The sequence below is a fragment of the Biomphalaria glabrata genome, chromosome 8 (assembly GCF_947242115.1).
Source record: "Biomphalaria glabrata chromosome 8, xgBioGlab47.1, whole genome shotgun sequence".
Lineage (NCBI taxonomy): Eukaryota > Metazoa > Mollusca > Gastropoda > Planorbidae > Biomphalaria > Biomphalaria glabrata.
The window spans coordinates 37,358,873-37,386,271 of record NC_074718.1 but is presented as its reverse complement, the minus strand read 5'-3'; the positions used below and the strand labels follow the sequence as shown (position 1 = coordinate 37,386,271).

At 36.5% G+C, this 27,399-nt stretch overlaps 1 protein-coding gene and 1 non-coding gene across 3 annotated transcripts in view; both read left to right on the top strand.

The window, feature by feature from the left end:
- LOC106058159 (fibrillin-3-like) overlaps positions 1-27,399 on the top strand; it is a 204,915-nt gene that overhangs the window by 164,998 nt on the left and 12,518 nt on the right. For both annotated transcript variants that reach the window (XM_056039655.1, XM_056039656.1), the window contains 12 exons: positions 4,622-4,747; positions 5,506-5,634; positions 8,618-8,740; positions 9,747-9,872; positions 10,728-10,883; positions 11,982-12,104; positions 12,964-13,086; positions 15,757-15,879; positions 21,582-21,707; positions 22,901-23,026; positions 24,038-24,160; positions 26,368-26,520. In XM_056039655.1, the coding sequence (XP_055895630.1) occupies positions 4,622-4,747; positions 5,506-5,634; positions 8,618-8,740; positions 9,747-9,872; positions 10,728-10,883; positions 11,982-12,104; positions 12,964-13,086; positions 15,757-15,879; positions 21,582-21,707; positions 22,901-23,026; positions 24,038-24,160; positions 26,368-26,520 (1,557 nt within the window). The remainder of the gene's footprint in view (positions 1-4,621; positions 4,748-5,505; positions 5,635-8,617; positions 8,741-9,746; positions 9,873-10,727; positions 10,884-11,981; positions 12,105-12,963; positions 13,087-15,756; positions 15,880-21,581; positions 21,708-22,900; positions 23,027-24,037; positions 24,161-26,367; positions 26,521-27,399) is intronic.
- Trnav-uac (transfer RNA valine (anticodon UAC)) lies at positions 7,823-7,895 on the top strand. Its single transcript has one exon. It is a non-coding gene; the product is annotated as a tRNA-Val (tRNA).

Sequence of the window (27,399 nt, the reverse complement as noted above, 5' to 3'; positions counted from 1 at the left end):
GCCAATAATAGAATATGCATCCTCTGTTTGGAACCCCTCAACTCAAGAAAACATTAAGAAAAAGGAACAGTCACAAAATAGAGCAATAAGATTTATAACAAATTCATAACAAACGAATATTCACATTTGACTATAGTAACATCTTTAGTAATATCACTAAATTTAGAAAGTCTTCAGTATAGAAGACTTAAAAGTAAAGTAGCAAGTACACACAAAACACTGAACCATAATCTTCAAATACAAAAACAAAATTTAATAAAATACTCTGAAAGACACAAAAATAAAGGCAAATTCCTTGTTCCATATGCTAGGACAAATTTGTACAAATGCTCCTTCTTCCCTAGTGCTATAAGAACATGGAATGGGTTGCCTGAGCCAGCCAGGAAAACAAGGGACTTGGCAGAATTTAAGTTATTGGTTAACATGCATGAGTAGATGCATGAGGCGTAGAACGTAATCATTTTCTTATTTGAAGTAACGTCTGTATTTTATAAGATAAGATAAGAAGACATCAGAGTTGAATGAGAAATAAAAAAAAAACAAATCTAAAGTCAAAGGGGAACAAGAAGTAGGTCATACATTAAGCTGACTAACCCGATTGTCCCCGACATAATTATACCTAAGTTAAATGTCAAAGATATACAGCACTGGTAATTTGGACCTAAATAAATCAATGTAATTGTCACGGAATGGATGTCTTACAGTAAATAACAAAATTGTTATGATAACATTTTAAAGCCAAATTTAAACAGTTGAGATAATTGACTGTGGGAAAAGGAGATTTGAGACTGTCCAATCAAGCAGTGTCATTGTTAGATCTTGTACCTTTGGAATTAAGAAAATAGTTGATAACTAAGGAAGCAAATTAAGTTGGCAAAGGTCTGGCCTACACCCTGCTGATACCTTTGCCCAACCGGCTTTTCAAAGAGTGAAACCGAAACCCTTTAATAACTGTTGACCAAAGTGAAGACTTTTACCCAGATTCAAGGACTAAGACATTGACTTGTTACCTACTTCTTTTGTTTTTTTATTCTCTGATCCGTCGGATTTTTTAAAGGTTGTATCAACTCTTTTCAATACGTTATGTCTCCCACACCCATTCTTGGATTAAGTTGAAACCTTGAATAATTATTTGGTGAGCCTCGCCAAGCACGAATCAATCAAAAATTAAACAATTAAATTAATTCATTATTGGTAATTAATTAATTTGTTTGGCATCGGAAACAGGAAAATAAAAGTTTCGTCTAGGATTAAGTTGAAAGGTTGCACAATTATTCAATCTATGACAATACATGAATCAATAAAACATTAACTTATTAGATAATCAATTAGTGTTAATTAATTTTGTTTTATATTGTTATAACCCTAGTTGCGGACTGAACGGGTTAATGTGTGTACGGCCTACTGACATACATGATTCAGGCCAATCACACAGGTCAAGGGCTGTTGAACAAGGGACATTACTGCTAATGCACGCAATATGACCAATGTTATGGTCATGTGACCAAAAAGCCTTTATCTTATTTGCTTATCTTATATAATACAGACGTTACTTCAAAAAAGAAGATGATTACGTCCTACGCGTCATGCATATAGTCATGCATATTAACCAATGACTTAAATTCTGCCAAGTCACTGGTTTTCCTGGCTAGCTCAAGCAACCCATTCCATGCTCTAATAGCACTATGGAAGAAGGAGTATTTGTTCAAATTTGTCCTAGCATATGGGACGAGTACTGTGCCTTTATCTTTGTGTCTTTCAGAGTATTTTATTAAATTTTGTTTTTGTATTTGAAGATTATGGTTCAGTGTTTTATGTATTATTGCTACTTTACTTTTGAGCCTTCTGTCCTGAAGACTTTCTAAATTTAGTGATTTTACTAAAGGTGTTACTCTAGTCAAATGTGAATATTCGTTTGTTATGAATCGCACTGCTCTATTTTGTGTCTGTTCCAGTTTCTTAATGTTTTCTTGAGTTGAGGGGTCCCAAACAGAGGATGCATATTCTATAATTGGCCTAACCAAGGTTAAATAACATTTTAGTTTTATTTTCTTTTTTGATTTATAGAAATTTCTTTTAATAAATCCTAATGCTTTGTTTGATTTTTTTGTAGTTTCATCAATATGTGGATTCCATGACAGTTTTTCATTTATTATAACACCTAGGTATTTTGCGTTTTTAGTCTGTGTTACTGGTTTGCCATGAATAAGATAAGTGGAATTAATTTGTTTTAGTTTTTTTGTTACTCTTAACAACTGACATTTTTCTGGGTGGAAAGACATGCTCCAATTTGATTCCCATTTCTGTAATTCATCTAATTCTCTTTGTAAGATATCTGTGTCTTGTGTTGTTTTTATTGTTCTATATATTATGCAATCGTCTGCAAATAATCTGACTTTTGTTCCTGAAGTAATGCAATTTGGTAAATCATTTATGTAAATGAAAAATAGTAGTGGACCCAAGACTGTTCCTTGAGGTACACCTGAGTTTACTGTTATCGGTGTTGATTTAGAACCATTTATTATTACAGTTTGTTCTCTCCCTATCAGGAAGTCTTTAATCCACTGATGCAGTGGACCATTAATGCCGAAATATTTTAATTTTTTAAGCAAACTATGGTGGTGAACTTTGTCAAAAGCCTTAGAAAAATCTTAGTAAGATAGCATCTATTTGTTCACTATTATCTAAACCTTTTGAAAAATCATCAATTAGTCCTATTAGTTGTGTTTCACATGATCTATATTTCCTAAAGCCATGTTGGTATGGTGTGAGGACATTATGTTTGTCTAAGTGGTTTATGATGTTGCTACATATTATGTGTTGTAGGATTTTACATGTGATGCTGGTAAGTGATACTGGTCTGTAGTTTCCTGGGTCAGATTTTTCTCCTTTTTTAAATAGGGGGGTGACATTAGCTTCTTTCCAGTCCTTTGGTACTCTGCCCTGGTTAAGTGAAGCCTGAAAGAGTATTTTGAACACTGGGGCTAGCTCATTACTTAGTTCTTTGAGTAATCTAGCTGGAATACCATCATGTCCAGAAGCTTTATTTGGTTTGGTGTTGGCTAATAGTTTTTGAATTCCATTTTCTTGTACTACTATATCTTCTATGTTGTCTACTTGGTTCAAATTCAGTAATATGTCTTTGTCTCCTGGGGCTGAGAATGCTGATGCAAAGTATTTGTTTAGAATGTTTGCTTTAGTTTCATTATCATTATGTATTATGTTATGTTCAGGCGAGAGACTGTGTTAGAAAGGACAGTAGCGTCCAAGACGCAAGGCAGTAAGGACTGTGTGCTACAAAGTGAGTCTTTGAAAATGTAGCTGTACATGTCTAAAAGTAGACAGAGAAAGACTTGTAGTGTTGAGTAGGCAGTTCTATTGTGTTAAAGCCTTTGAATTGGATGTAGGCAGTTGTATTGTGTTAAAGCCTTTGAATTTGATGTAGGCAGTTGTATTGTGTTAAAGCCTTTGAATTTGATCTAGCCAATTGTGTTGTATTGGCTTTTCATGTATTTGTCATTAAACCGCCACATTGTTACTTGAAGCCCTTGTTGTCAAGTTCATGTGTTAGATGTGCTGTGTTGTGTTTAGCAGTGTTTACAGAAGGCCTGATTAAGAGAGAACGTATCAATATAGAAAAGGGAGTTTAATCCTTCAGTATTGAGATATATGGCATTGACTTGGCTTTTCTTCTTCTTAGATAAGCTTTAGTTTTAAAAAATATTGGTTTACTTAGCTTGTTTAATCTGCTGTTTACTGTCATTGCACCTTATTAACTCTTTCTATCCGTAATTATTTACCACATTCTAGTGGAATCAACGCCGGTATCGTCAGTTAGGAGAGAAAGAGTTAATCAATCAGTCACTCAATCCTTTATATCTTCTGGTGTAAACATAAAAAACTCACAAAGAAACAGAAGATAGAAAGATAACAAGTTTTTTTAACCTTACTTCATAAACATAGAAATGTGCTTACATTCAAACCTACCCAATAGAAATAGGCTCAAGAATAAGGTTGTTGGTTTCCTTTGCGTATGTCCCTGTATGCTTAAAGAAAGTTCATTATGGAATCAGTGCGCTATCGTGTATGCCCACCTATTAGACCACTGAGCAGGATTTCTCTCCCAATAGACAAGAGCAGACAGGGAACTCATCACCCCAAGTACTGTCTGAATATTCCACATAAGCAGTGACCATATTTATTTGAGTGACTCTCCATTTCTCTAAACTGTATAGACTATAGAAGGACAGACTTAACGTTTGTATTATAGATTCGTATCTTGTTATGTAGAGGCAGTGCCTTGGAGCTCCAGATGGCTTAAAGAGGGGAAAAGGCAAACCTAGCTTTATTGATCCGAATAAGTATTTTATCATCAGCTCCGACGTTTTGTTCTCCTAGGTAACCCAAATCTGAAATATTTGAAACATGTCAGACTTCAGGTCCAAACTTTGCCATGTTTCTCGTTGTGTCACTCGGATGACACACTTTCTACATCGGTTTTTCAAGGGGGTTTCCCCTTAGGGCGATTACAATGACCTGATTGAACTAATTATTGATCTAAGGTTTATCTCAGAACTCCCAACTCTCTGACTAAACCTCCGCCTTCCTTTCTCCTCCCCAGACGCTGACGAATGCGCTGATCATAACGGCGGCTGTGATGACGTATGCGTCAACAAGAGGGGAACCTACGAGTGTCGGTGTGAGACCAAAGGGAGAAAACTCGGAGATGATGGTCACAGCTGTGTAGGTAGGAGAAGTTATTGGACTTGTTATTGATATATTTTTTTTTAAATCACTCATGATATATTCAATATGTAAAAAAAAAAAAAGTTTAAAATTTCTTCGAAAATAACTTTAAATAAGCACAAAATCATGTTACGATTATAAGAAAAAAATGGCACCATCAAATTTGTTTAATGGTTATGTTCATTTTAATCAATATTTAACGGTAATATTGTAAATTATCAATTAACATAACAATAGGTATTACATATTGATATTCAGTATACATTAAATCTATTACTAGCTAAATTCATAGTAATAGTAACAGAATTCGCTTTATATAAAAATTATTTAATAAATGAAATATTCTTCATGTGAATTCATTATTCGATCTTCTATAGATACCACGTTTCCTTATCTAATCCTAAGATCGCAATATTCTAGGCCCTTTTCTTGTTGGGGGGGGCTATATGTTGCGTTTTGTAAAGAAAACATTATAAGAAATGACGTCTTTGATTATAAGTAGGATTTTTGGTAATAGTGAACATTAGGTTGTTGATAAGCTTTATTTTGAGCTCTATCGAAGATGAACGGCTTAATATTAAATCTGAATATTAAATATTGTACAATCGTAATGGCTTTTTGAAGTCACGAGGACCATGAAGATTAATTATCCATTGGCCCCGAAGACTGCGATGAGTTTTCAGATCCATGGTATTCTGGTCACCATAAACCACATTTTGAGAACCGCTTCTCTGGTATCATTTTTGTTTTTGTTCGTAGATGTAGACGAATGTCTCCGGTACAAAGGAAAAGTCTGCTCCAATGGTGTCTGCCTCAACACAGAGGGCTCTTACACGTGTACGTGTAACCATGGCTACAGACAGACAAGAAATAACAGCTTTTGTGAAGGTAAGGGTGTCAGCAATTACTCAGCAAGGATTCGATATCTACAATATAGGCCTACTCTTCCGCGGACTTTGTTCTACTCAATGGTTAGTGTAGTCTAGCTATTATTAGAAAATACGAAAACCATGCAAATATGTAACCCTTGCCGGACCAAGTAAAACAAAGGACGTTTGGGCCACGAGGCCTTCATCAGCTACAAAACAAACCAAAAAAATAACAAACAATCAACTGTAATGACACAAGATGCGTAGAAGTTGAGGTTAATCGGGTTTTTCCTAAGTGACGTGACGAGTAATTAAAAAGTAGGATTACGAACTAGAGGAGTAACGGACAATACGCCTTGGAGGACGACGCTAGGCTAGCAAGACAAAGGACTGTGCCCTTTTTATTGTTCATTAAATTGTTGAAGTTATCAGCCTGCGTTATCAAGTATATTCTTTAATCATTCTGTTGTTGTGTCTTCTATGAACTCGCATGCACAATTAACATATAGAATCATCAACAAAATAGACCATCAACACAACACAAAATAGTCTTAAGTTAATGTCCTTTGTTTTACTTGGTCCGGCAGGGTTACATATATGCATGTTTTTCGTATTTTCTATACAGTCGTTTACCCCTGCAGCAGTAAATCTGTGTTTTTTTGAGTCTTTGCACTAGCTATTAGTAGTAGACATATATTCTCAGCTTAGAGAAGTATGCTATTAAGCAGTGAGGTAGTTGACTTGTACTAGAAAGGAGGAAGTCACAATACAGACCAGGTGTGTGTGTGTGTTACCTAGGTGATATGGAAAGGAAGCATTTATTGCTAGTTAGAGAGAGAGAGAGAGAGAGAGAGCATTAATTTAATGTTACTCTTGTTGTAGAATGATGGAAGATATGCGGTACTGTCGTAAGCTGTGTATAGTAAGACAGTTGAGTCCAGGAAGCCAGAGTGTAATGACGGTGTTTTTATTGTGAGATAGATTTGTTTCAATAACAGTTTATTTTATCTCATCTCAGGTTACATTTGTCTATATTGTCATAAAAGTTATCTTTAGTTATTTTTTAGAAGTTATTCAACGGATCTCAAGTTTTATAAGTTTAAATATAATACGCCTACGCTCAACAGCGGTGTATTTGTCTACCAGCAGTATGGTGCTACAAGTCAGCGACCGTCAACAAAATAAGGAAAGCGTTGTTGTTGTTGTTAGCTTATCTATCTATCTATCTATCTATCTATCTATCTATCTATCTATCTATCTATCTATCTATCTATCTATCTATCTATCTATCTATCTATATATATATCTATATATATATATATATATATATATATATATATATATATATATATATATATATATATATATATATATATAATTGTCTTCGTGGTCCAACCATGTGGGACACCACGATGATAAAGTCATGGAAAGATAACTCTTTTATAAGTAACTTCTACGGTGACAGAGAGCGAGGGGGGGGCGTACGCTACGCCGCGGGTCGGCTCGTTCCATATTGATTACGTGAAAACGTTCTTATAGTAAGCCTTCTGGGTAACATGGAGTCAGCGTTACGGAAAGAAAAGTTAGACTTGCATTGGTTCCAGCTCCCCCCCCCCCCACTTCACTCACCGACTTTAACTTCTCTTCTTACTCTTACTTGATATTTGACAGCGTCTTGGTCGTTAGAAGTCTGTAGCGCTAAAGTAAACATAGCTTCGATAAAATAAATGTCAAATCTAATTAGGAATTTGAGTTGGGTTCTTGCACGTTAAGAAATTGTATCTCGTAAAGACCTTCCTTCAGGGAACAGTACCAGGAAAAAGAATAAGAGGCAGACAGAGAAAGCGATGGGAGGACAACGTAAAAGAATGGACGGGCCTACCATTGAAAGAGGTTTGAAACAAGACAAAAGACTGGGAGGAAGGGAGAAAGATGGTCGACAAATTCTGCTTGGTGCCCCAATGGTCCAACAGACTAAAGGATAGAAGATGATGATGATCTACAACAAATGGGGATTTTCCTAATTCCATTAGATTAAAAGAAAAAGGAAGCATACCTGAAGTGCGTTTGAAGATAATTGCCTTTTTTTAAACTTATGATAATAAAGACTATATAGGTCGCAGCAATATCAGGGGAATACAAAAATACTACCATTCACACTTCCATATCTTAAAGACATGTTCGGCATTTATTTGATTCTGTTGAGCGGTTCTGTGGTGTAGCTGTTTTCACGTCTGCTTTACACGCAGAAGGTCGCGAGTTCAAACCTCGCCAGAACCTCGTTTGTGTTTTGTTTAATCATTGGATATTTTTTTTAAATTATTTTTGTCATTTTTATAAACCTCTAAAACATGTGAAATACGACATTCCTTCTTAGTCTTTGGACTCTGAAACCATACCTTTCAAAGTTCTTAGACAGCTGAATGTTGTACATTTATAAGTATTTTTATTAAGCGTGTGCATTATTTCACCAAACTTCTTTTCAAAAGAAGTACTGAAAAGTGCATATTCTTGTTTTAAATAATGTTATAACAAGACCTCTATTCAACTCGTACATTCGTGGAAACTAAAACCTTCGGGGTGGCTGGGCTCAAACACCTGGCTCGACACGGATCTCGAAATTGGTTCCATAAAGGATGTATTGTCTTTTTAAAATGTAGATATTCTCTTGTGTTTTTCTTGTTCTGCGTTACTTGTTAGAAAATAAAAATTCCGAAAATTCTATTAACCTGTACTCGTACGCAAGCTAGTCTCAATTACTTGGAATAACGATAATATTTGATTTCACTTACAAAACTGGTCGAACTTTCTTTGCATATTTATTAGCACATGGATCTTTTTTTTTTCTCCATCTAAATCCCTGTCAAGTAGTCATAGCTGAAAGTCGCTTAACTCTCTTTAGTTCGAGAGTTCTGACAACAAAAGACTTACATCATGCTACCTTACATAGCTATTAAATATATAAGCTCAATTGTGACTTTGTATTTCTTTTGTTACTGTAGATTTGGATGAGTGCCAAACGAATAATGGCGGATGTCAACAGCTGTGTGAAAACAATGCCGGAAGTTTTACTTGCGCCTGCAAAAAAGGTTACGTCATTGCAGATGACAAAATTAGTTGCAAAGGTCAATAAGTCTTTATACTCGTAGTTCATTTTCTTAAACACGGAAAGAAACCTTTTTTTTGTAGCTATTTTAATATACTTTTATTAGCTAGTTATAAATGATTATCTTATCTTATAAACTACAGAAAACCTTTCTTTTAAAACACAAGATAATTACGTCCTACAAGTATCTAGAGTCTATGTGTTAATCTTGTCGTGTATGTTGATTAGAGATTAATATTTTTTTCTAAGTCATTGGCTGATTCTGCTATAGGGAAGAATGAGCAGTTGGTTCAAAATTGTTCAAACATAGTAAATGTAAATGTTCCCCTTTCAGACCTTGCGATTTAAAGATGATGTAAAAGGTCATTTGTTAACGAGGTGGTCACGTGGACGTCACAACGACCAAACGCCTTTAATTGTCCCCAACTAATGTCAGGTATCTATTAGAGCAGGGGTCTCAACCTGTCAGTCGCGACCCCTTGAGGGGTCGATGGACGATTTGTCAGGGGTCGCCTAAGACTATCGAAAATATGGATTGTTTTTAGTGTATTCTTCTATTGCTGTGTATGTTATGGGGGGGGGGGGTCGCGGCAGAGTGGGGATAGTAAAAAGGGGTCGCCAAGCTTAAAAGGTTGAGAACCGCTGTATTAGAGCGTGAACTCTAAAAAAAAAAATTAAAACTTCCTGTCTGAACCAGGATTCGAACCGTGGATTCTTCGGTTTGGAAGCCAAGGGCTTTACCACTCCTCCACAACCATATGGAATTAGAAATGTGCCTTTATCTTTTTGACTTTTTGAGTATTTTTTATTGTGTTTATATATTTGTAAATTATGGTTTTAAATGTAGCACTTTAAACGCCTCTAATGTTGAACGCACTCTTATTGTGCATTTCAATGTGAAATACTTTCTTATTTAACACTTTGTTTATTTATGTCAATATAATATAATATAATATAATATAATATAATATAATATAATATTACATAGCATTTATTTATCTATGCCATCCACATCCACCACACAGATGTTAACGAGTGTATGTCTAAGAACGCGGGCTGTGAGGACATGTGCATTAACACAGAGGGGTCTTACACGTGTGGCTGTACTCACGTGGGCAGAGTTCTATCCTCAGATGGGCGATCATGCAAAGGTTTGGAGGACGACATTGTAACCTAATTTTTAATTTACTTTATTTATGCTTGTAGCTAAAAAAATATTTAATTAATTATAATTAATTTAATAATAATTATAACTCCTATATGTTAATGTACAGACTGAATTCGATATGTAATCCCATTATGACAACTGGTCACTTACTTCCATCATATCTACTGCCTTAATACATTAGTATGACCATATTATGACTCTCATATCATGATGACCACTGACCACATCATCTCTTCATACTTACTGACTGTCTTATCGGATTAAAACTTGTACGTTTCTTAAAACTAATCCACTTTTCCTATGTATTAGTAGGCCCTACTGTCTGCTGAATGAGTATGAATATATGTAGTATACATTTTTTTTTAAATTTGAAATGTCCATTTATCAAATAGATTTTGTTCGTAAAGAGTTGTGCTCTTTCAAAGCGTCTGTCAGAGACAGACATACAGACAGCAGACAGACTGATAGAGAAACAGAGAGAGGCAGATAAACTAAAAGACATTGAGAGACAGAAATAAGACTGAAATAAGAAATACACCGATAAAGAGAGACATACAGAGAGACAGAGAAAGAGAGAGAGAGAGAGAGAGACGTGTCTAAACCTACCATTGATCATAGATGTATGTCACATCACTTTATTGCTAATTTCCATTTTTCAATTTTCCTAAAAGAAGAACTATTGCCAACCAAATAGTAAAGACACGAAGTTTCTGGGTCAAACAATTTGTATTACAAAACATACATTAGGAAATATTTTCTTTTTATACGGTTTTGTAAACTTTCATTTTGATATATCTGTATATTTGCTATATAAGTATTTAGCTATTTCTTTTCTTAGAATGTTTACCACATCAGTATTTCAATCGAAGCACTTGGTCTTGCAATGACTGTCCAACTTACGCGCATGCTCGAGATCCCTTGGCGCTGTCCAAGAAAGACTGTAAATGTAACAAAGGCTTTCACGGAAATCCTGCCAGGGGGATTGAATGTCAAGGTCAGTAAGCATTGGTTGTTAAAGTAACCCTAGTTGCTAGTAATCTGTAGTATTGGTCTACAAAAAAAGATTTCTCAACTGTAAGAAGTGTCATATTAATTACATTTAAATGTGTATTTCGGTTAGAGTTAGAGTTAAGGTTAGGTGAACCAAACTTTCGAGATATGGAGGTTATTTCCTCCCTTTTGTGTCCTCCGTCCGTCAGGCATAGGCCTAAAGTTGTAAAAGTCCGGCATCCTCTCGTTTACCGACCATGCTTATTGATTACACTCTTGGAAACCATCAGATTGTAACACACATACTCATTATATATAACATGATGAAATTATGTCACTATAGTGCGATCAAAACAAATCTCAATACATTATAATCAAGACTATAGAAAAGAAAACCTTTACTCTGAGCCCAAAAAGATCCGGAATGCCCTTATTATGGAACATTTTGATGTTCCATAACGGCTTAAAAAAAGGAGAGGGGGCATACAAATTTGTTGCAAGGGGTCATGATTTTTTCTTTCCTTGTTGTCCTCCAATAGAAGTCCCAATGTCTAGATTTGGCTTGCATGTGCTGGTGTCTAGCAACCCTACATTCGCTTGATAAAATTATAAAGATGTCAACATGTCATGTAAAGCCTTCAATTTATGAAATACGACCACAACCAAAAAAAAGTGGTCATTGACACAAATGACATCAACATACGAATGAAAACCAAACACTTACTCTCTCTCTGGCGACATTTTTAAAAAAAGCTTCTACAGGCCCATTGTTTGTTTGATTATATATGCCTTATATATTCCTTCAGAATCAAAGATTATTATGTCATAGCTCAGACATCCTATAGGACGGTGGGTTAAGACGGCGTGCCGGGCTTGTACCCAGGACCATCAAGACAACAACCCAAAGCGCATACCACTCGAATGAGAAGCTGTTCTTTTAAAGACCCCCCGAAGCCGGCACAACCAAGAGCCAAGCATGCCCTTTCCTTATCGCCAAGCTCCCTTCAGGATCGTTGTCATATGGGGTCCCTCCTATCCTCTTTGATATGTTTTTCTATCTATATAATATAAAATGATCAATCTCTATAATTTACTTTTGCAGATACTAACGAATGTCAGACCGGAGAGCTGCGTTGCTCCCTCCAGTGTGTCAATACAATCGGGAGCGCATACTGCTCGTGCCCCAAGGGATACGAAACAGACAGCACTGGCCTACAATGTATAGGTATGTCTGCATAGGATATAAATATACAAGATATCGCTATTGTATCTAGTTATGAGTAGTCAATAGCTCAAGTGAAATTGATTACAATTAAAATTAGTATTCGGAGGCATCGGCTCCCTAGAAATAAATGCATAGGAAACTAGCAAATAATACAGCTTATGAAAGAGAAAAAACGACTATATAACTTAATGTGAGTGGTTAAGCGCTTGGCTTTCGAACCTGGGATCCTAGGTTTGAATCTCGGTGAAGACTGGGATTTTGAATTTCGTGATTTTTAGGGTGCCCCTGAGTCCACCCTACCTTTGTTGGTACCTAACTTTAGTTGGGGAAAGTAAAGCCGAATAGTAATTGTGCTGGCTACATGACACCTGCTCGTTAACTGTTGGCCAAAGAGTGCAAGGTCTGAAAGGGGAGCTTTACTTTTGTTGTATATAACTCAATGAAAATTATGCAATAAACTAATGACTTCATAACAAAACTGCTCCAAACAAAGGATTTCATAACTAAAGATTAGGCTGTTAAAAACAAAGGACCATATGATTAAATAATTAGGCTGCTAGAAAAAAAATGAATATAACTATTTGACTTAATGAAAGCCACTAAATACAAAGTAGAGATGGCGCCAACAACATGAGTGTGTATTGTATTTCGTTTAAGTATTTAGTTCACAATTATGTCCTTAACCAGGTGTATCTAACACCACGAGCGTATGTGATGAAAAAGATTTCAAATTAAACATAATTTTCACTGTTGTTTTTGTACCTTTATGCACTAATGAATGAAATTAACACTGGAGATTGTTAAATTACATCTTGACCCCCTAGGTCACAATGTGTCACATGACTTTCTCTCTACCCAGACGTCAACGAATGTGAGACAGCCGCTCACAACTGTAGCCAGCTTTGTGAAAACACCAACGGTTCTTATGTATGCCAATGCCAGCCAGGCTTCTTGTTGGATAAGGACAGGATGACATGTACAGGTAAGGAATTTGTACAATTAGTTGGGTAAGGACATGATGACATGTACAGGTAAGGAATTTGTATAATTAGTTGGGTAAGGACATGATGACATGTACAGGTAAAGAATTTGTACAATTAGTTGGGTAAGGACATGATGACATGTACAGGTAAGGAATTTGTATAATTAGTTGGGTAAGGACAGGAGGACATGTACAGGTAAGGAATTTGTATAATTAGTTGGGTAAGGACAGGATGATATGTACAAATAACGAATTTGTATAATTAGTTGGGTAAGGACATGATGACATGTACAGGTAAGGAATTTGTATAATTAGTTGGGTAAGGACAGTATGATATGTACAGGTAAGGAATTTGTATAATTAGTTGGGTAAGGACATGATGACATGTACAGGTTAGGAATTTGTATAATTAGTTGGGTAAGGACAGGATGACATGTATAGGTAAGAAATTTGTATAATTAGTTGAGTAAGGACATGATGACATGTACAGGTAAGGAATTTGTATAATTAGTTGGGTAAGGACATGATGACATGTACAGGTAAGGAATTTGTATAATTAGTTGGGTAAGGACATGATGACATGTATAGGTAAGGAATTTGTATAATTAGTTGAGTAAGGACATGATGACATGTACAGGTAAGGAATTTGTATAATTAGTTGGGTAAGGACATGATGACATGTACAGGTAAGGAATTTGTATAATTAGTTGGGTAAGGACAGGATGACATGTACAGGTAAGGAATTTGTATAATTAGTTGGGTAAGGACAGGATGACATGTACAGGTAAGGAATTTGTATAATTAGTTGGGTAAGGACAGGATGACATGTACAGGTAAGGAATTTGTATAATTAGTTGGGTAAGGACTGGATGATATGTACAGGTAAGGAATTTGTATAATTAGTTGGGTAAGGACATGATGACATGTACAGGTAAGGAATTTGTATAATTAGTTGGGTAAGGACTGGATGACATGTACAGGTAAGGAATTTGTATAATTAGTTGGGTAAGGACATGATGACATGTACTGGTAAGGAATTTGTATTAGTTGGGTAAGGACTGGATGACATGTACAGGTAAGGAATTTGTATAATTAGTTGGGTAAGGACTGGATGACATGTACAGGTAAGGAATTTGTACAATTAGTTGGGTAAGGACTGGATGATATGTACAGGTAAGGAATTTGTATAATTAGTTGGGTAAGGACCGGATGACATGAACAGGTAAGGAATTTGTACAATTAGTTGGGTAAGGACTGGATGACATGTACAGGTAAGGAATTTGTATAATTAGTTGGGTAAGGACTGGATGACATGTACAGGTAAGGAATTTGTATAATTAGTTGGGTAAGGACAGGATGACATGTACAGGTAAGGAATTTGTATAATTAGTTGGGTAAGGACTGGATGACATGTACAGGTAAGGAATTTGTATAATTAGTTGGGTAAGGACTGGATGACATGTACAGGTAAGGAATTTGTATAATTAGTTGGGTAAGGACAGGATGACATGTACAGGTAAGGAATTTGTACAATTAGTTGGGTAAGGACTGGATGACATGTACAGGTAAGGAATTTGTATAATTAGTTGAGTAAGGACTGGATGACATGTACAGGTAAGGAATTTGTATAATTAGTTGGGTAAGGACTGGATGACATGTACAGGTAAGGAATTTGTATAATTAGTAAACACATTTTGTTGTGTCACTTTCTTTTTAAAAGTTATCGAGAAATTGTAGAGTTCAGAATCATTTACATTTTTTTTGACCGCCTTATTTTCTGTCTATACAAAGTATCACAATGCCATAAAGCATTAGACAAATACTTGTAATTTGTATGAAAGACAAAGGTTATTCATTAATTGATAAATTGCTCTGTTTTATATGATTGTCTTTGAAAACACTAGAAGAAACTTCCTAACAATTTGATGCTAAGCAGTTATTACAAAGCTGAAGCATAATCTTCAAATACAAAAACAAAATTTAATAAAATACTAAGAAAGACACAAAGATAAATGCACATTCCTCGTTCCATATGCTAGGACAAATTTGTACAAATTCTCCTTTTTCCTTAGTGCTATTAGAGCATGGAATGGGTTGCCTGAGCCAGCCAAGAAAACCAGTGATTTTGCAGAATTTAAGTCATTGATTAACATGCATGACTAAATGCATGACGAGTAGGACGTAATCATCTTTTTTTTTAAATTAAGGTCTGTATCATATAATATTAGATAAGAAAGCTTGTTTGTCTTTGTTTAAACATTCTCAGATGAAAATAAAACATTGCATTACTATAACATAAATCAATAAAAAAATTAAACAATTAGTTACTTGAGTTTAGGTGAATAATTATTGTGTTTGATTACGAAATAAGGGAATAAATGCTACTAAAAGGGAGATTGGGATATATATATATATGGATTTAGTCCCCCTAATACGTTTTGACACGTTTTTTTTACATCCACTTCGCATTCTCGGATCAAGTTGAAAATTTGCATTGTTAATGATACGAAAGCAGACCACTTACTACCCACTTGCCCATTAGGTGCCCACCAACCGGACATTTACCCAAATGCACCTACAGCCATTCCCTCCCCTGATTTCTGGGTTCTTCTTCTCCTTGACCTTTCCGTTGAGCTAAATCTAATCGCTCTGCCCCTACAACATCGGCAGATATTGACGAGTGTCAAACGAATGCCACATGGTGCCCACATGTCTGTGTCAACACTGAAGGCAGCTACAAGTGTGTTTGTAAAGACGGATATGACATCAGCGAGGACGGCATGGCGTGTGAAGGTCAGTTTCTAACTTATTCTAGCGATCTTTAAGCTGTAAAACGTCTAGGTTACTTTAGAACAAAGCTAATATCAACTCAACTCCGCCTGTCTGATATACATTTACTATAGAACAAAGCTAATACCAACGCACTCCGCATTTCTGCCTGGTACACATTTACTTCATTACAAAACTAATACAAACTCTCTCTTCCTATCTGTCTGGTACACATTTACTTCATTACAAAACTAATACAAACTCTCTCTTCCTGTCTGTCTGGTACACATTTACTTCATTACAAAACTAATATCAACTCTCTCCGCCTGTCAGTCTGGTACACATTTACTTCATTACAAAGCTAATATCAACTCTCTCTTCCTGTCTGTCTGGTACACATTTACTTCATTACAAAACTAATATCAACTCTCTCCGCCTGTCTGTCTGGTACACATTTACTTTATTACAAAACTAATACAAACTCTCTCTGCCTGTCTGTCTGGTACACATTTACTTCATTACAAAACTAATATCAACTCTCTCTTCCTGTCTGTCTGGTACACATTTACTTTATTACAAAACTAATACAAACTCTCTCTTCCTGTCTGTCTGGTACACATTTACTTCATTACAAAACTAATATCAACTCTCTCCACCTGTCTGTCTGGTACACATTTACTTCATTACAAAGCTAATATCAACTCTCTCTGCCTGTCTGTCTGGTACACATTTCGTACACGTTTTTTCTCCTATTTGTCATTCTCGGGTTAAGTTAAAATTTTGTACAATTATTCATATTCGATGAAAATATATGTATCGATAAAAAAAAGGTTTAACCAATAAGTTAATCCATTATTGTTAACTAATTATTAATACAGAAAAAGGAGTTAAACCTTGCAGTATTAAGAGATATAGCAGTGATTTCACGGTTCTTCATCTTACATAAATCTTTGTTTTTTTTTAAGTATTATTTATATTTCGCTTTTTTTTTTGAACTTTAGATTACATTAGTTTAGTTAATAGTAAAGTTTAGTCTAATGAATCAAGATGGAGGCAGTGCCCGACGACCTCTATGTGATGCCCTCTGGTAAACGGATTAAGGTCACCCTCTTGGGATGTTTCGAAATGGACTAACCTAGAGTGACCCTCTCACTCCTCAGGGCCTGGACGCTCGAATGGTGTAGAGCTCTGCTGGTGGGTGTTTGTCAGAAGAGCATTACGCTTTGGCTTGTTGTTTGTCAGGACTGAGCTGTTAGAGTATAAAGCTGATACTGGCTCTGGCTTGTTGTTTGTCAGTACTGAGCTGTTAGGGTATAAAGCTGATACTGGCTCTGGCTTGTTGTTTGCCAGGACTGTGCTGTTAGGGTATAAAGCTGATACTGGCTCTGGCTTGTTGTTTGTCAGGACTGAGCTGTTAGGGTATAGAGCTGATACTGGCTCTGGCTTGTTGTTTGCCAGGACTGTGCTGTTAGGGTATAGAGCTGATACTGGCTCTTGCTTGTTGTTTGCCAGGACTGTGCTGTTAGGGTATAGAGCTGATACTGGCTCTGGTTTGTTGTTTGTCAGGACTGTGTTGTTAGGGTATAGAGCTGATACTGGCTCTGGCTTGTCGTTTGTCAGGACTGTGCTGTTAGGGTATAGAGCTGATACTGGCTCTGGCTTGTTGTTTGCCAGGACTGTGGCTGTTAGGGTATAGAGCTGATATTGGAATTGATTAGCCGCCTACATGGAGACTAGTAGAGGGTCATATCATTTTCCAATTTGCAGGCCCAAAATTGGTGGTATCAAGAAGGGTCTCCCAGTTTACGTGGAATAAAAAAAATTGTTTAATTATACACTGCCCTCTGACCTAATGAGTAGCTTCGTACCTACAAATAGCTGACAGTGTCAAAATCACGAGCTCAACATCCATATATTTTTTTATTTTTTTTTATTTTTTAGATTTTTTTTTATTTTAAGTTGTATAATGGATTTATTGTGTTGTTTTTTAATGTTTTTTTTTATGTAATGGTGTTTTAACATCAATTTACCTTTTTAAATTCAGAATTGCATATTTCAATAAAAGTAATAATTATATAATTATAATAATCTTTATCTGGTAAGGAAATTTGTCTTACATTTTGTGCATTTTGGTAAACTTTCTAGTAAATTTATAATAAACGTATATGTCAAATATAAAATAGATACTATTTCAACTTATTCGGCGATTTTGTCCATAGTTTTCTTATTGGTTAATATTTTGATACTATTCTGTTCAAGCAGAGTTCCCTTGTAAAGTAGTTAAAGTCTTGTCTTGTAATTTTGGGTAGAAAAATGTAATGAACAGACTTTAAGACTTTGTCGCGTCAATTATTTTTGGCACTCGAACTAAATATTCATATATATATATATATATGGTTTGTCCATCGTGGTTCGATGATGACCACTTTTGTCATCCAGGGGGCTGAGGGCTTTGCAGTGGGTTTTTTTTTGCCTCTTAATGTGGCTGGTGAGACCTATGTGACCCCGGAATTTTCGGCTGCACACTGGGCAGGTTATTCCAGCTGGAGCTAGTGTCATTGGCCTTGCTTTTCTTCTCTGGCGTTTTTTCTCTGCCTGCGCTGTTCTCTTTTCCTCAGCTATTTGTGCGCCAGTTTTTCACAGCACGACGCCATGATGCTCTGTCATGTGCCTCTGTCTCCCAGGTGGCTGGGTCAATGCTGAACGCTTTCAGAGAAGTTTTAGCATTTTCTTTGTCAAGCCTGTCCACGCGTTACGTTCCTTAATTGGCCATACAGGAGTCGTTTAGGGATGCGGCGGTCTTCCATTCTGCAGACGTGTTTTGCCCATCGCAGCTGGGACTGCATCAGGATTTTGTGGATACATTGCAGACCCGCTCTTCGAAGGACTTAAGTATCTGGTATTTTTTTTTTTTTTTGCCATTTGACAATCAGTATTTTTAATGCAGGTCATATGGCGTAGTTCCAAGCACTATTTCCAGTATTGAAAGCCAACAAAATGCATTATCCTGCTATTAAAAAGTTGTTTTTTTTTAATCTAATGTACTATTCTTACTGAATTAGATCCTCCGCGTCGTGCGTCCCGCAAACCTCATGCGACGCTCTGTCACAATCTTGCTAAGGAGTTGAGACCCAATCTCTATAACTGACTCCTAAAATCTGTCTTAACCATCTTTGTTGAGCTACATTTAGTCTTTTTCAATTTCCGCAGATGACTATTCGCTGCACTTCATTCAAAACCTCATTAGCTACGCTCATAGAATTTGATACTATTGTTTGTTTTAGAAAAAAATTGTATTGGGTATTTAAACTCAAAACCACCAGGAGGGGTTTTAAACTTTAAAAAAGCCCTCTGGAGGAGTAGGTTTAAACTCAAAATTCCCCTTGACTCTGCTACGTTCATAGAATTTGAGTGTGTAATTTGATTTTGTTTATAATGAAGAGGTATTTATTAGCTTCAAACCCCGCTGAAGGGTGGTTTAAACTCAAAACCCCCATATAACTACGATCAAAGCATTTTTAGTATGTAATTTGCTTTTTTTTTTATATTCAAGAGGTATTTTTTTAGCTTCAAACCCCGCTGGAGGGGGTTTAAGCTCAAAACCCCCTTCACTACGTTCATAGAATTTTGAGTGTGCTATTTGTTGTTTTTTTAAATTGAAGAGGTATTTTTTAGGTTCAAATCCCACTGAAGATGGGTTTAAACTCAAAAACCCTTTGGATACGCTCATAGAATTTTGAGTTTGTAATTTGCTTTTTTTATATTGAATAGGTGGTTTTTAGCTCTAAACCCGCTGGGGGGGGGAGTAAACACATAACCCCTCTTGGCTACGCTCATAGAATCTGGTGACTAATATATGGATAGGCTTAGATTGAAGAGGGGGTTTTATCTCAAATTTTGGAGGGGGTTTTAAAATCAAAATCTTTCTTAGCTATGCTCTTGAAATTTGGAGATTTTCGGTTGCATTCTTTTTTTTCTCCGGGTTTTGTTTTATAGAAGATGGGTATTTGACTGCCAAACACACTGGAAGGGTTTTTAAACTCAAAACTCCCTTAGCTGCGCTGGGGCAAGTGATGGTTTAGTATTAAAATCAAAGCAAAAAATCAGTCACTAAGTTCCAATCCGCCTCATTTCGGGGTGGGGGGATTTGAACCCCAACCCCCCCCCCCTCCTGGCTACGCCCATGTAGGTATTTGTATATTTTTAATAATATGTATTTAGAGTAAAGGTCAGTCCTATAAATCTACAGCACAGCAAGCCACATTCTTATTTCCCATAGTTGTACATTTTCGTAGGGTTAATTTTATTATTGTAAACAATAAGTAAGAAGTCTATTTGACTATAGGATTGGTCCACTGGAAACTCTTAAAGTGATTATCTGTTAGTGTTTATCGATGTATTTTTCTTTTTTAAGGACGATAAGTAGAGTAAATAATGGAGTTTAATTTTGGAATCTTATAAACTTTGTTTTATAGTTTAAAACTTGGCGAAATTTGTTTTACATATTTTAGAAATACATACAGAAAATTACTGAATAACATGCCAAGTTAGGTACAATGGTGACCCATTAGCACAATTCTCTATTTAAAAAAAAAGTGTGTAAAGCAGAGATCAGAGATGTGCGCTTGCTGCTTGAACATTTCGTAATATCCTTTAGAACAGTGTTTCCCAAACTGTGTTTAGCGGAACCCTAATGTTCTGCAAGGCTGGAATAATTAACTACTAAAAAATAAGCAAAGTGTTCCGCTAAATACTAAGTGTTCCGCTAAGAAGAAAGTTTGAGAAACACTGCTGGCGGCGTCAGGTTTCATTAGAGCATCTACATCAAGTTCTGCGCAGGCGGCACAGTATTTTACTTACTTACAGTGCTTACCTTTCATTCTCAAATTAAAAAGAAATGATTGCTACTGAGATTCTTAACTCTTTCTCTTCGTAATTATTTACCACATTCTGGTGGAATCAACGCTGGTATCGTCAGTTAGGAGAGAAAGTGTTAATGCGATTAAATCGAGTGATTTTGTTTAATTTATGGCATTCAGTTATTTGTTCCTTGCATTCTTAAATATATCGGGCTTACTGTGGCACTTATCCTCCTCATCAAACTCCAGTAAAGTGAAGGCTTGAAAGGGTTCAAATCCTCTCTTGCCAAAGCCCTAGACAGAAACCCTGCTGTCTTGCGTAGTGCATACATGTCGCCATACAGGTCGTGAATTTTTGGTTTCCCAGACCTGTCGAGACGGAGATCAGCAAGTCTGTGGCAGTCAAACAGAACATGAGACATTGTTTCCTCTTCTTCCCCGCAGCGGGGACACCGCGTATTAAAATTTGGCCCCACTCCACTTTAGGGGCACTTATAGCGCCATTCCAAGTTTGTTAAGGGGTGAGTGAATGAAATGTGTTCCGTCTTGGGGGGGGGGGGAGGTGACGCCGATAGTAAAGTCTAAAAAACACTGTCGTATAAAATTAGGAGGTGGGGGACTCACGGAGGGCTTGTCGGTACGTTACGGAAAAAATTTATCATGTATTTATTTTCAACATATACATATTTTCTCTCCCTCTCTCTAGTTCATTTTCTAATTTTTATCTCTCAATCTTTCTCTTTCTCTCTCGATATCTTTTGTACCTCTTTTTGACCTCTCTCTTTCTCAATCTCTCTTTATATCTTTTTTACTCCTCTTTCTCTTTTTAAATCTTTTTTATTTCTCTTTCAAACATCTCCAACTCAGATATCAACGAATGCAAGAAGGAGCCTGCGCCATGTGAACAGATGTGCAATAATACAGAAGGGTCTTACTCCTGTAGCTGTGATGGCCCTGGGTTCAAACTTTCAAAAGATCAGACGACATGCCTAGGTTTGCTATTGTCTCCATTTGATCGGAGCAAATATTTTCATTGTTTTCCCCTACTTCACATGCGAACATTGATAGACTTGATGTGAGATCTTTAGTGACAGCATAAACTGCATTTGTATAGTAGAACGCGTTCCACTTTATAAGATTTAACGTAATTAATTTTTAAAAAATCGATAGAAATTATCATAGTAAAAAAACTTCTTAAAATGAATAATATAATAGCAAAGAGAAAAGTAACAACTAAAAACTAATTAAGTTCTTACGATGTCAAAGATTTTCACTTTGGCATTTCAGTAAATCTCAAGCTTTTTATTGTTTCTTCCAATGTACAAAATACAGAAGTTTGTAGAAGCGAAGTAATTTTTATTACATGCGACCTTCAGATTGTGTTATTTGTGTTGAGTTATTCTATAATCTCTGTCGATATTTCGCTAGTCATTTTCAAACGTATCTCTTTAGATGTCCTGGTATCGCCACCACATGTCATCATATCGCTTTGTCTTTTTTTTTCTCTTTCTCGAGACTAATCTTTACAGTTGGCCTAAACACAGACCTGCGTGGTGGCAACCTTTGGTCAGTGGAGACCAATAGCTCGTTGCCAGGTTACAGGACTGTGTTCAGGCTTTCTTTGAAGAGTCTAACCCGGAACTTTAAAACATGAACGTAGAGCTGAGATTTCGGGATGAACTTTTGTTTGTGACAATCTCCAATACTAGACTAGAATGTGAGCTTTCTTAAACTACCTCTCCATACTTTATTAAATACATGCTAAAATATTTTTTTTTGAACTCTCGATGATGTATTTGTTTTTAATTATTAATAAAATGCTAAAAGTACGAATTTTAGCTTTTTTTTCATGTCTGGAATTTTTGGAACTAGAAATCTTTAAACAAACAATGTTATAGCTTTGACAATGTATGCAGGGTTTTCAAATTTGAAATAGTGCATACTGTTTCACCTGATCGTTTATTGTATATGGTAGTAGCTTTTTTTCCCAGTCGTAAAGTTATACCATAGCTGATTATTTTTACAGAGTCTTTTTTGTTGTAATTGTTGTTTGTTGACTTTCAAAAATTCAGAGCAACTTTAAGATTCTAGAAGTTCTGGTCTCCAGCTAGTTACCTCCCTTGTGTCTCTCCTTCGTGTAATTGAGTTTTTGTTTTTTCTGTATTATTTATTTCCCTTTCTGCCAGACATCAATGAGTGTATGGAGGGAGATAACCCATGCCCTAACATCTGCATCAATACAATCGGATCTTACCTCTGTGACTGTGACCGTCCTGGATACCTATTGGCCAGTGATGCTTCCGGATGTGAAGGTCAGTCTGACACACTTGTATGTATGCATGAGAATGTTATAACAGAAATCTTATGGCAGCGGTTCTCAAACTGAGATGGCGCAGAATGCTGCCAAAAAAGGTGTGAGGGGGGGGGGGGTGAAACATTGTAGAATCACATTTGTCCACTCTTTCGTTGGAAGCAGAAAATGATTATTATTAATATTGTCATTTATTTGGCAACAGTGGTGGCTGGCTGGGTGGTATTGGCTTCCAAACCTGAGGTTCTTGGTTCGAATCTCGGTCAAGACAGGAATTTTGAATTTCAGGATTTTTTGGGGCACCCCTGAGTCCACCAAAGTCAAATGAGTACCTGGCTTTAGTTTGGGAAAGTGAAGGCGAATGAACATTGTGCCTGTCTTATGACACCCTGCTTGTTAACTGATGAACAAAGAAACATATGACCTTAACATCATCTGCCATATAGATCGCAAGGTCTGAAAGGGGAACACTACTTTTTATGTCTTGATGGCATCAGTAACATTTCAATATGGAATCCTTGATATTGTTTAATTTGTCTAAAAATTCCAAAAATCCCCTCACTACTTTTAACAAGCTTTTCTTTAGCTTCCGTTTTTTGTTACATGTCCATAAGGTTCGAGATAACTTATCCCGCTTATGAACCATTTGACCCAGGAAAGGATTTTATCCCGTGGCCAGGACGAGGTATTGGCTCTTCATCGACCCCTCTGTCTGGAGGCCCCCAGCAACTAGATGATCATTAAATCACATCCGTTTGGTTTTGGGTCACGGTACCTTAAGCCAACGCTATGGGTTCCCTCGACCCATGTGAGGCCGGAGGCCAAATCCACGGGAGGGACGCTCCATATACCTATACCTATATGCCTATTTCTTTATATTATATACCACAATTACATATATCACTTTTTCTTCTTTTTCTATTACTATGTTTGTATTGCAATAAGAATGGTGTCTTAACAATGTAACCACAGAGCCGACTACAGAGATAAACTTTTTTCATCACTGTTCCAGATATCAACGAGTGCGCCTCCAACCCCTGCCCTCACCAGTGTGTCAATACGTTGGGCAGCTTCAAGTGCCTGTGTCCACTGGGTTACGCTGACCCGCCAGAGAACAACCAAACACTATGCACAGGTTAGTCTATTTACCTGGTCAAGATTTATATGCGAGACTCCCAACAGACAGACCTGTAAATAGCAACACATCCATCAGTACATTTATTTGTTTGTACAACAGCTTAAATGTTCGCCATAGTCAAAACTACAAGTCAAGCTATTATCTAGCGTAGTGCTTATAACGCTAATGTCGCTAATGTCGTGGATTCTATCCCCATACTGGCCAATGTGGTTCTGAAACTTCCAATGACTAATATACCATATGAATGTCTCATCACCATCTGTCCATTGACTTACGTCGTAGGGGTGCTGTGACAGTTCGTGTAACAAAATACTTCAATTTTCTCATGTCAGCAGCTGTTATCAAGGGAGAGGGTCCATTCTTTTACATTGTCCAGACAGTTTTTCTTTTGGCGACCCTTTCTTCGTGCTCTCTCTCTGTACCTTGAAGGATGACTTTAGACAGTGAGTCATGTCTTACACTATGACCAAAACATCTTAGCTTTTGTATCTTCACAGCCAGAGTGTTGACATGTAACAGTACAAGTCCATTTGTCTTTCCTGGTATCTGATACACAACATTTACTGTACTCTATTCTATTAAGATAAAGTAGGGATTAATTCTAAACATAGATCTATATATATATTAATTATTTTGCTTTAGACAAATAAATAAAAAAAAGTTATAAAAAAAAAACTAATGTTTTTGATAATTGTTTTTCCTCGTTATTATGACTGGCAGGAGATTAAAGATTACACATGTTCTGGTGAACTAATTATAGTGAGTTTTTATTCATGAACTTTGTAATCATGTGCAAACTTTGCTGTGATAATTTCATGTTTTGATTCATAATTAATTGTGATTCGTAGCCTAGTGTTGTCATTGTTATTGTCCCTTAGAGCCATAGTGTTGTGCTGCACTAGATATAAGATAAGGTTTTGTAGCAGTAAAATGGCACAGAATAATACAGTAAAATTAGCATTATCTTTTAACGGGATTAACAGTAAAGAAAACATATAATCCACACACTATGTAGGGAACTACGAATATTTGTAAGAAAGCCATGCTGGGCCCCTTGCTTCAAACTTGAACTGATCCATGATATTACCTATTCTTTTATATGAGTTGATCTAACTACTAGAGTCTAGTTGTAGCTGTATTAATCTTTCCTTGCTGAATTGTGTGAATTTGTTTTATTTAAAAATGAACTGTTTATTATTAAGTTGTTCTACCATGTACAAATATATATGAGAGACCGATTGCTTATACTCCGTTGTACCAAACGGTAGATGTAGGAAGAGTGATTTTGGCGTATTCCATTCCTGGTATAAAGCTTGAAATAAACATAAAAAAGCTTCTTTAAAAAAACAAAACTGAATAGTAAATTTTATATATAAATGTAGACAGATTCCACTTAAAGTATGTACAGACAGACATGTAAATTGGTAATTCTAAGAAAACGTAACTCTCTAAACCTACACGTTCTTTCTGTCTTTCATGTCTTGCTAGTCCTCCCCTGTTTTTAAACTTTCAAGCCAGTTTTTTATTAAACTCTTATGACAGAGCACCAAGTGGTTTTATCCGAAACTCTTCAGTTTAGCCTCACTTTCTTCACAGTTACATTAATAAAACACACCTACACTCTATCACAGGCTGTCCTACCATATATATGAGTGACCGATAATGACCAAAGTAGCTTGGACAAATGTTCACATGTTGGTTCAGAAATGTAGATGATTACGTTCTGTCTATAGGAGTATGCCAAGGAATAGAGGCGGGCAGAGTTTGAACTCTTTATTTCATTCTCTCTCCCTATCTTCCTCTCGTTCTTACGTTTTCTTTTAGCTTTCATTGGATAGCCCTCGCATTTCTTGAAATCGCTTGCTCTTCTTCTTTTTTTTTCTCTTACTGAAATATATTACATTAACATATGAAAGTAATTTTAAAAATTAATGTGTAACCAAAGATTATATTACTGTGACTGACATTTAGTGTGAAATTCCCCAAAGACTAAAGACTACAAATACAGACAGTTTGCTAGCAGGTATTCCATCTTCTCTCATATTAATTTTTGTTGTTTTTTCTCTGGATTGTTCAAGATATGCTTACGTCTGTTTCAAGACAATGCATGCACCTAGAAAGGATTTACTGGAAAGTTGTATATATTTCTCTGTTATATTCCTATATACGCCATTCATAAATCGTTCACACTTCCATACTTTCAGAATGTCCTCGTGGCACGTACAGAGGAGTGGGTGAGACAAGCTGCAAGCGATGTCCACCGAGGACGAACACCTCGTCCACTGGGAGTCAGTCCATCAAGGACTGCGTTTGTGTGGAAGGGTACAAGGAGGATGTAGAGACAGGACTATGTATAGGTATGTGATTAGGTTAGGCTTTACTTCGTCTTGCTCACTGAAGTGTGTCGCTAGAGATGGTCTGGTGTAATGCTAGAGATGGTCTGGTGTAATGCTAGAGATGGTCTGGTGTCATGCTAGAGATGGTCTGGTGTCATGCTAGAGATGGTCTGGTGTCATGCTAGAGATGGTCTGGTGTCATGCTAGAGATGGTCTGGTGTCATGCTAGAGATGGTCTGGTGTCATGCTAGAGATGGTCTGGTGTCATGCTAGAGATGGTCTGGTGTCATGCTAGAGATGGTCTGGTGTCATGCTAGAGATAATCTAATGTAATGCTAGAGATGGTCTGGTGTCATGCTAGAGATAATCTAATGTAATGCTAGAGATGGTCTGGTGTCATGCTAGAGATAATCTAATGTAATGCTAGAGATGGTCTGGTGTCATGCTAGAGATGGTCTGGTGTCATGCTAGAGATAATCTAATGTAATGCTAGAGATGGTCTGGTGTCATGCTAGAGATAATCTAATGTAATGCTAGAGATGGTCTGGTGTCATGCTAGAGATGGTCTGGTGTAATGCTAGAGATGGTCTGGTGTCATGCTAGAGATAATCTAATGTAATGCTAGAGATGGTCTGGTGTCATGCTAGAGATAATCTAATGTAATGCTAGAGATGGTCTGGTGTCATGCTAGAGATAATCTAATGTAATGCTAGAGATGGTCTGGTGTCATGCTAGAGATAATCTAATGTAATGCTAGAGATGGTCTGGTGTCATGCTAGAGATAATCTAATGTAATGCTAAAGATGGTCTGGTATCATGCTAGAGATAATCTAATGTAATGCTAGAGATGGTCTGGTGTAATGCTAAAGATAATCTAATGTAATGCTAGAGATGGTCTGG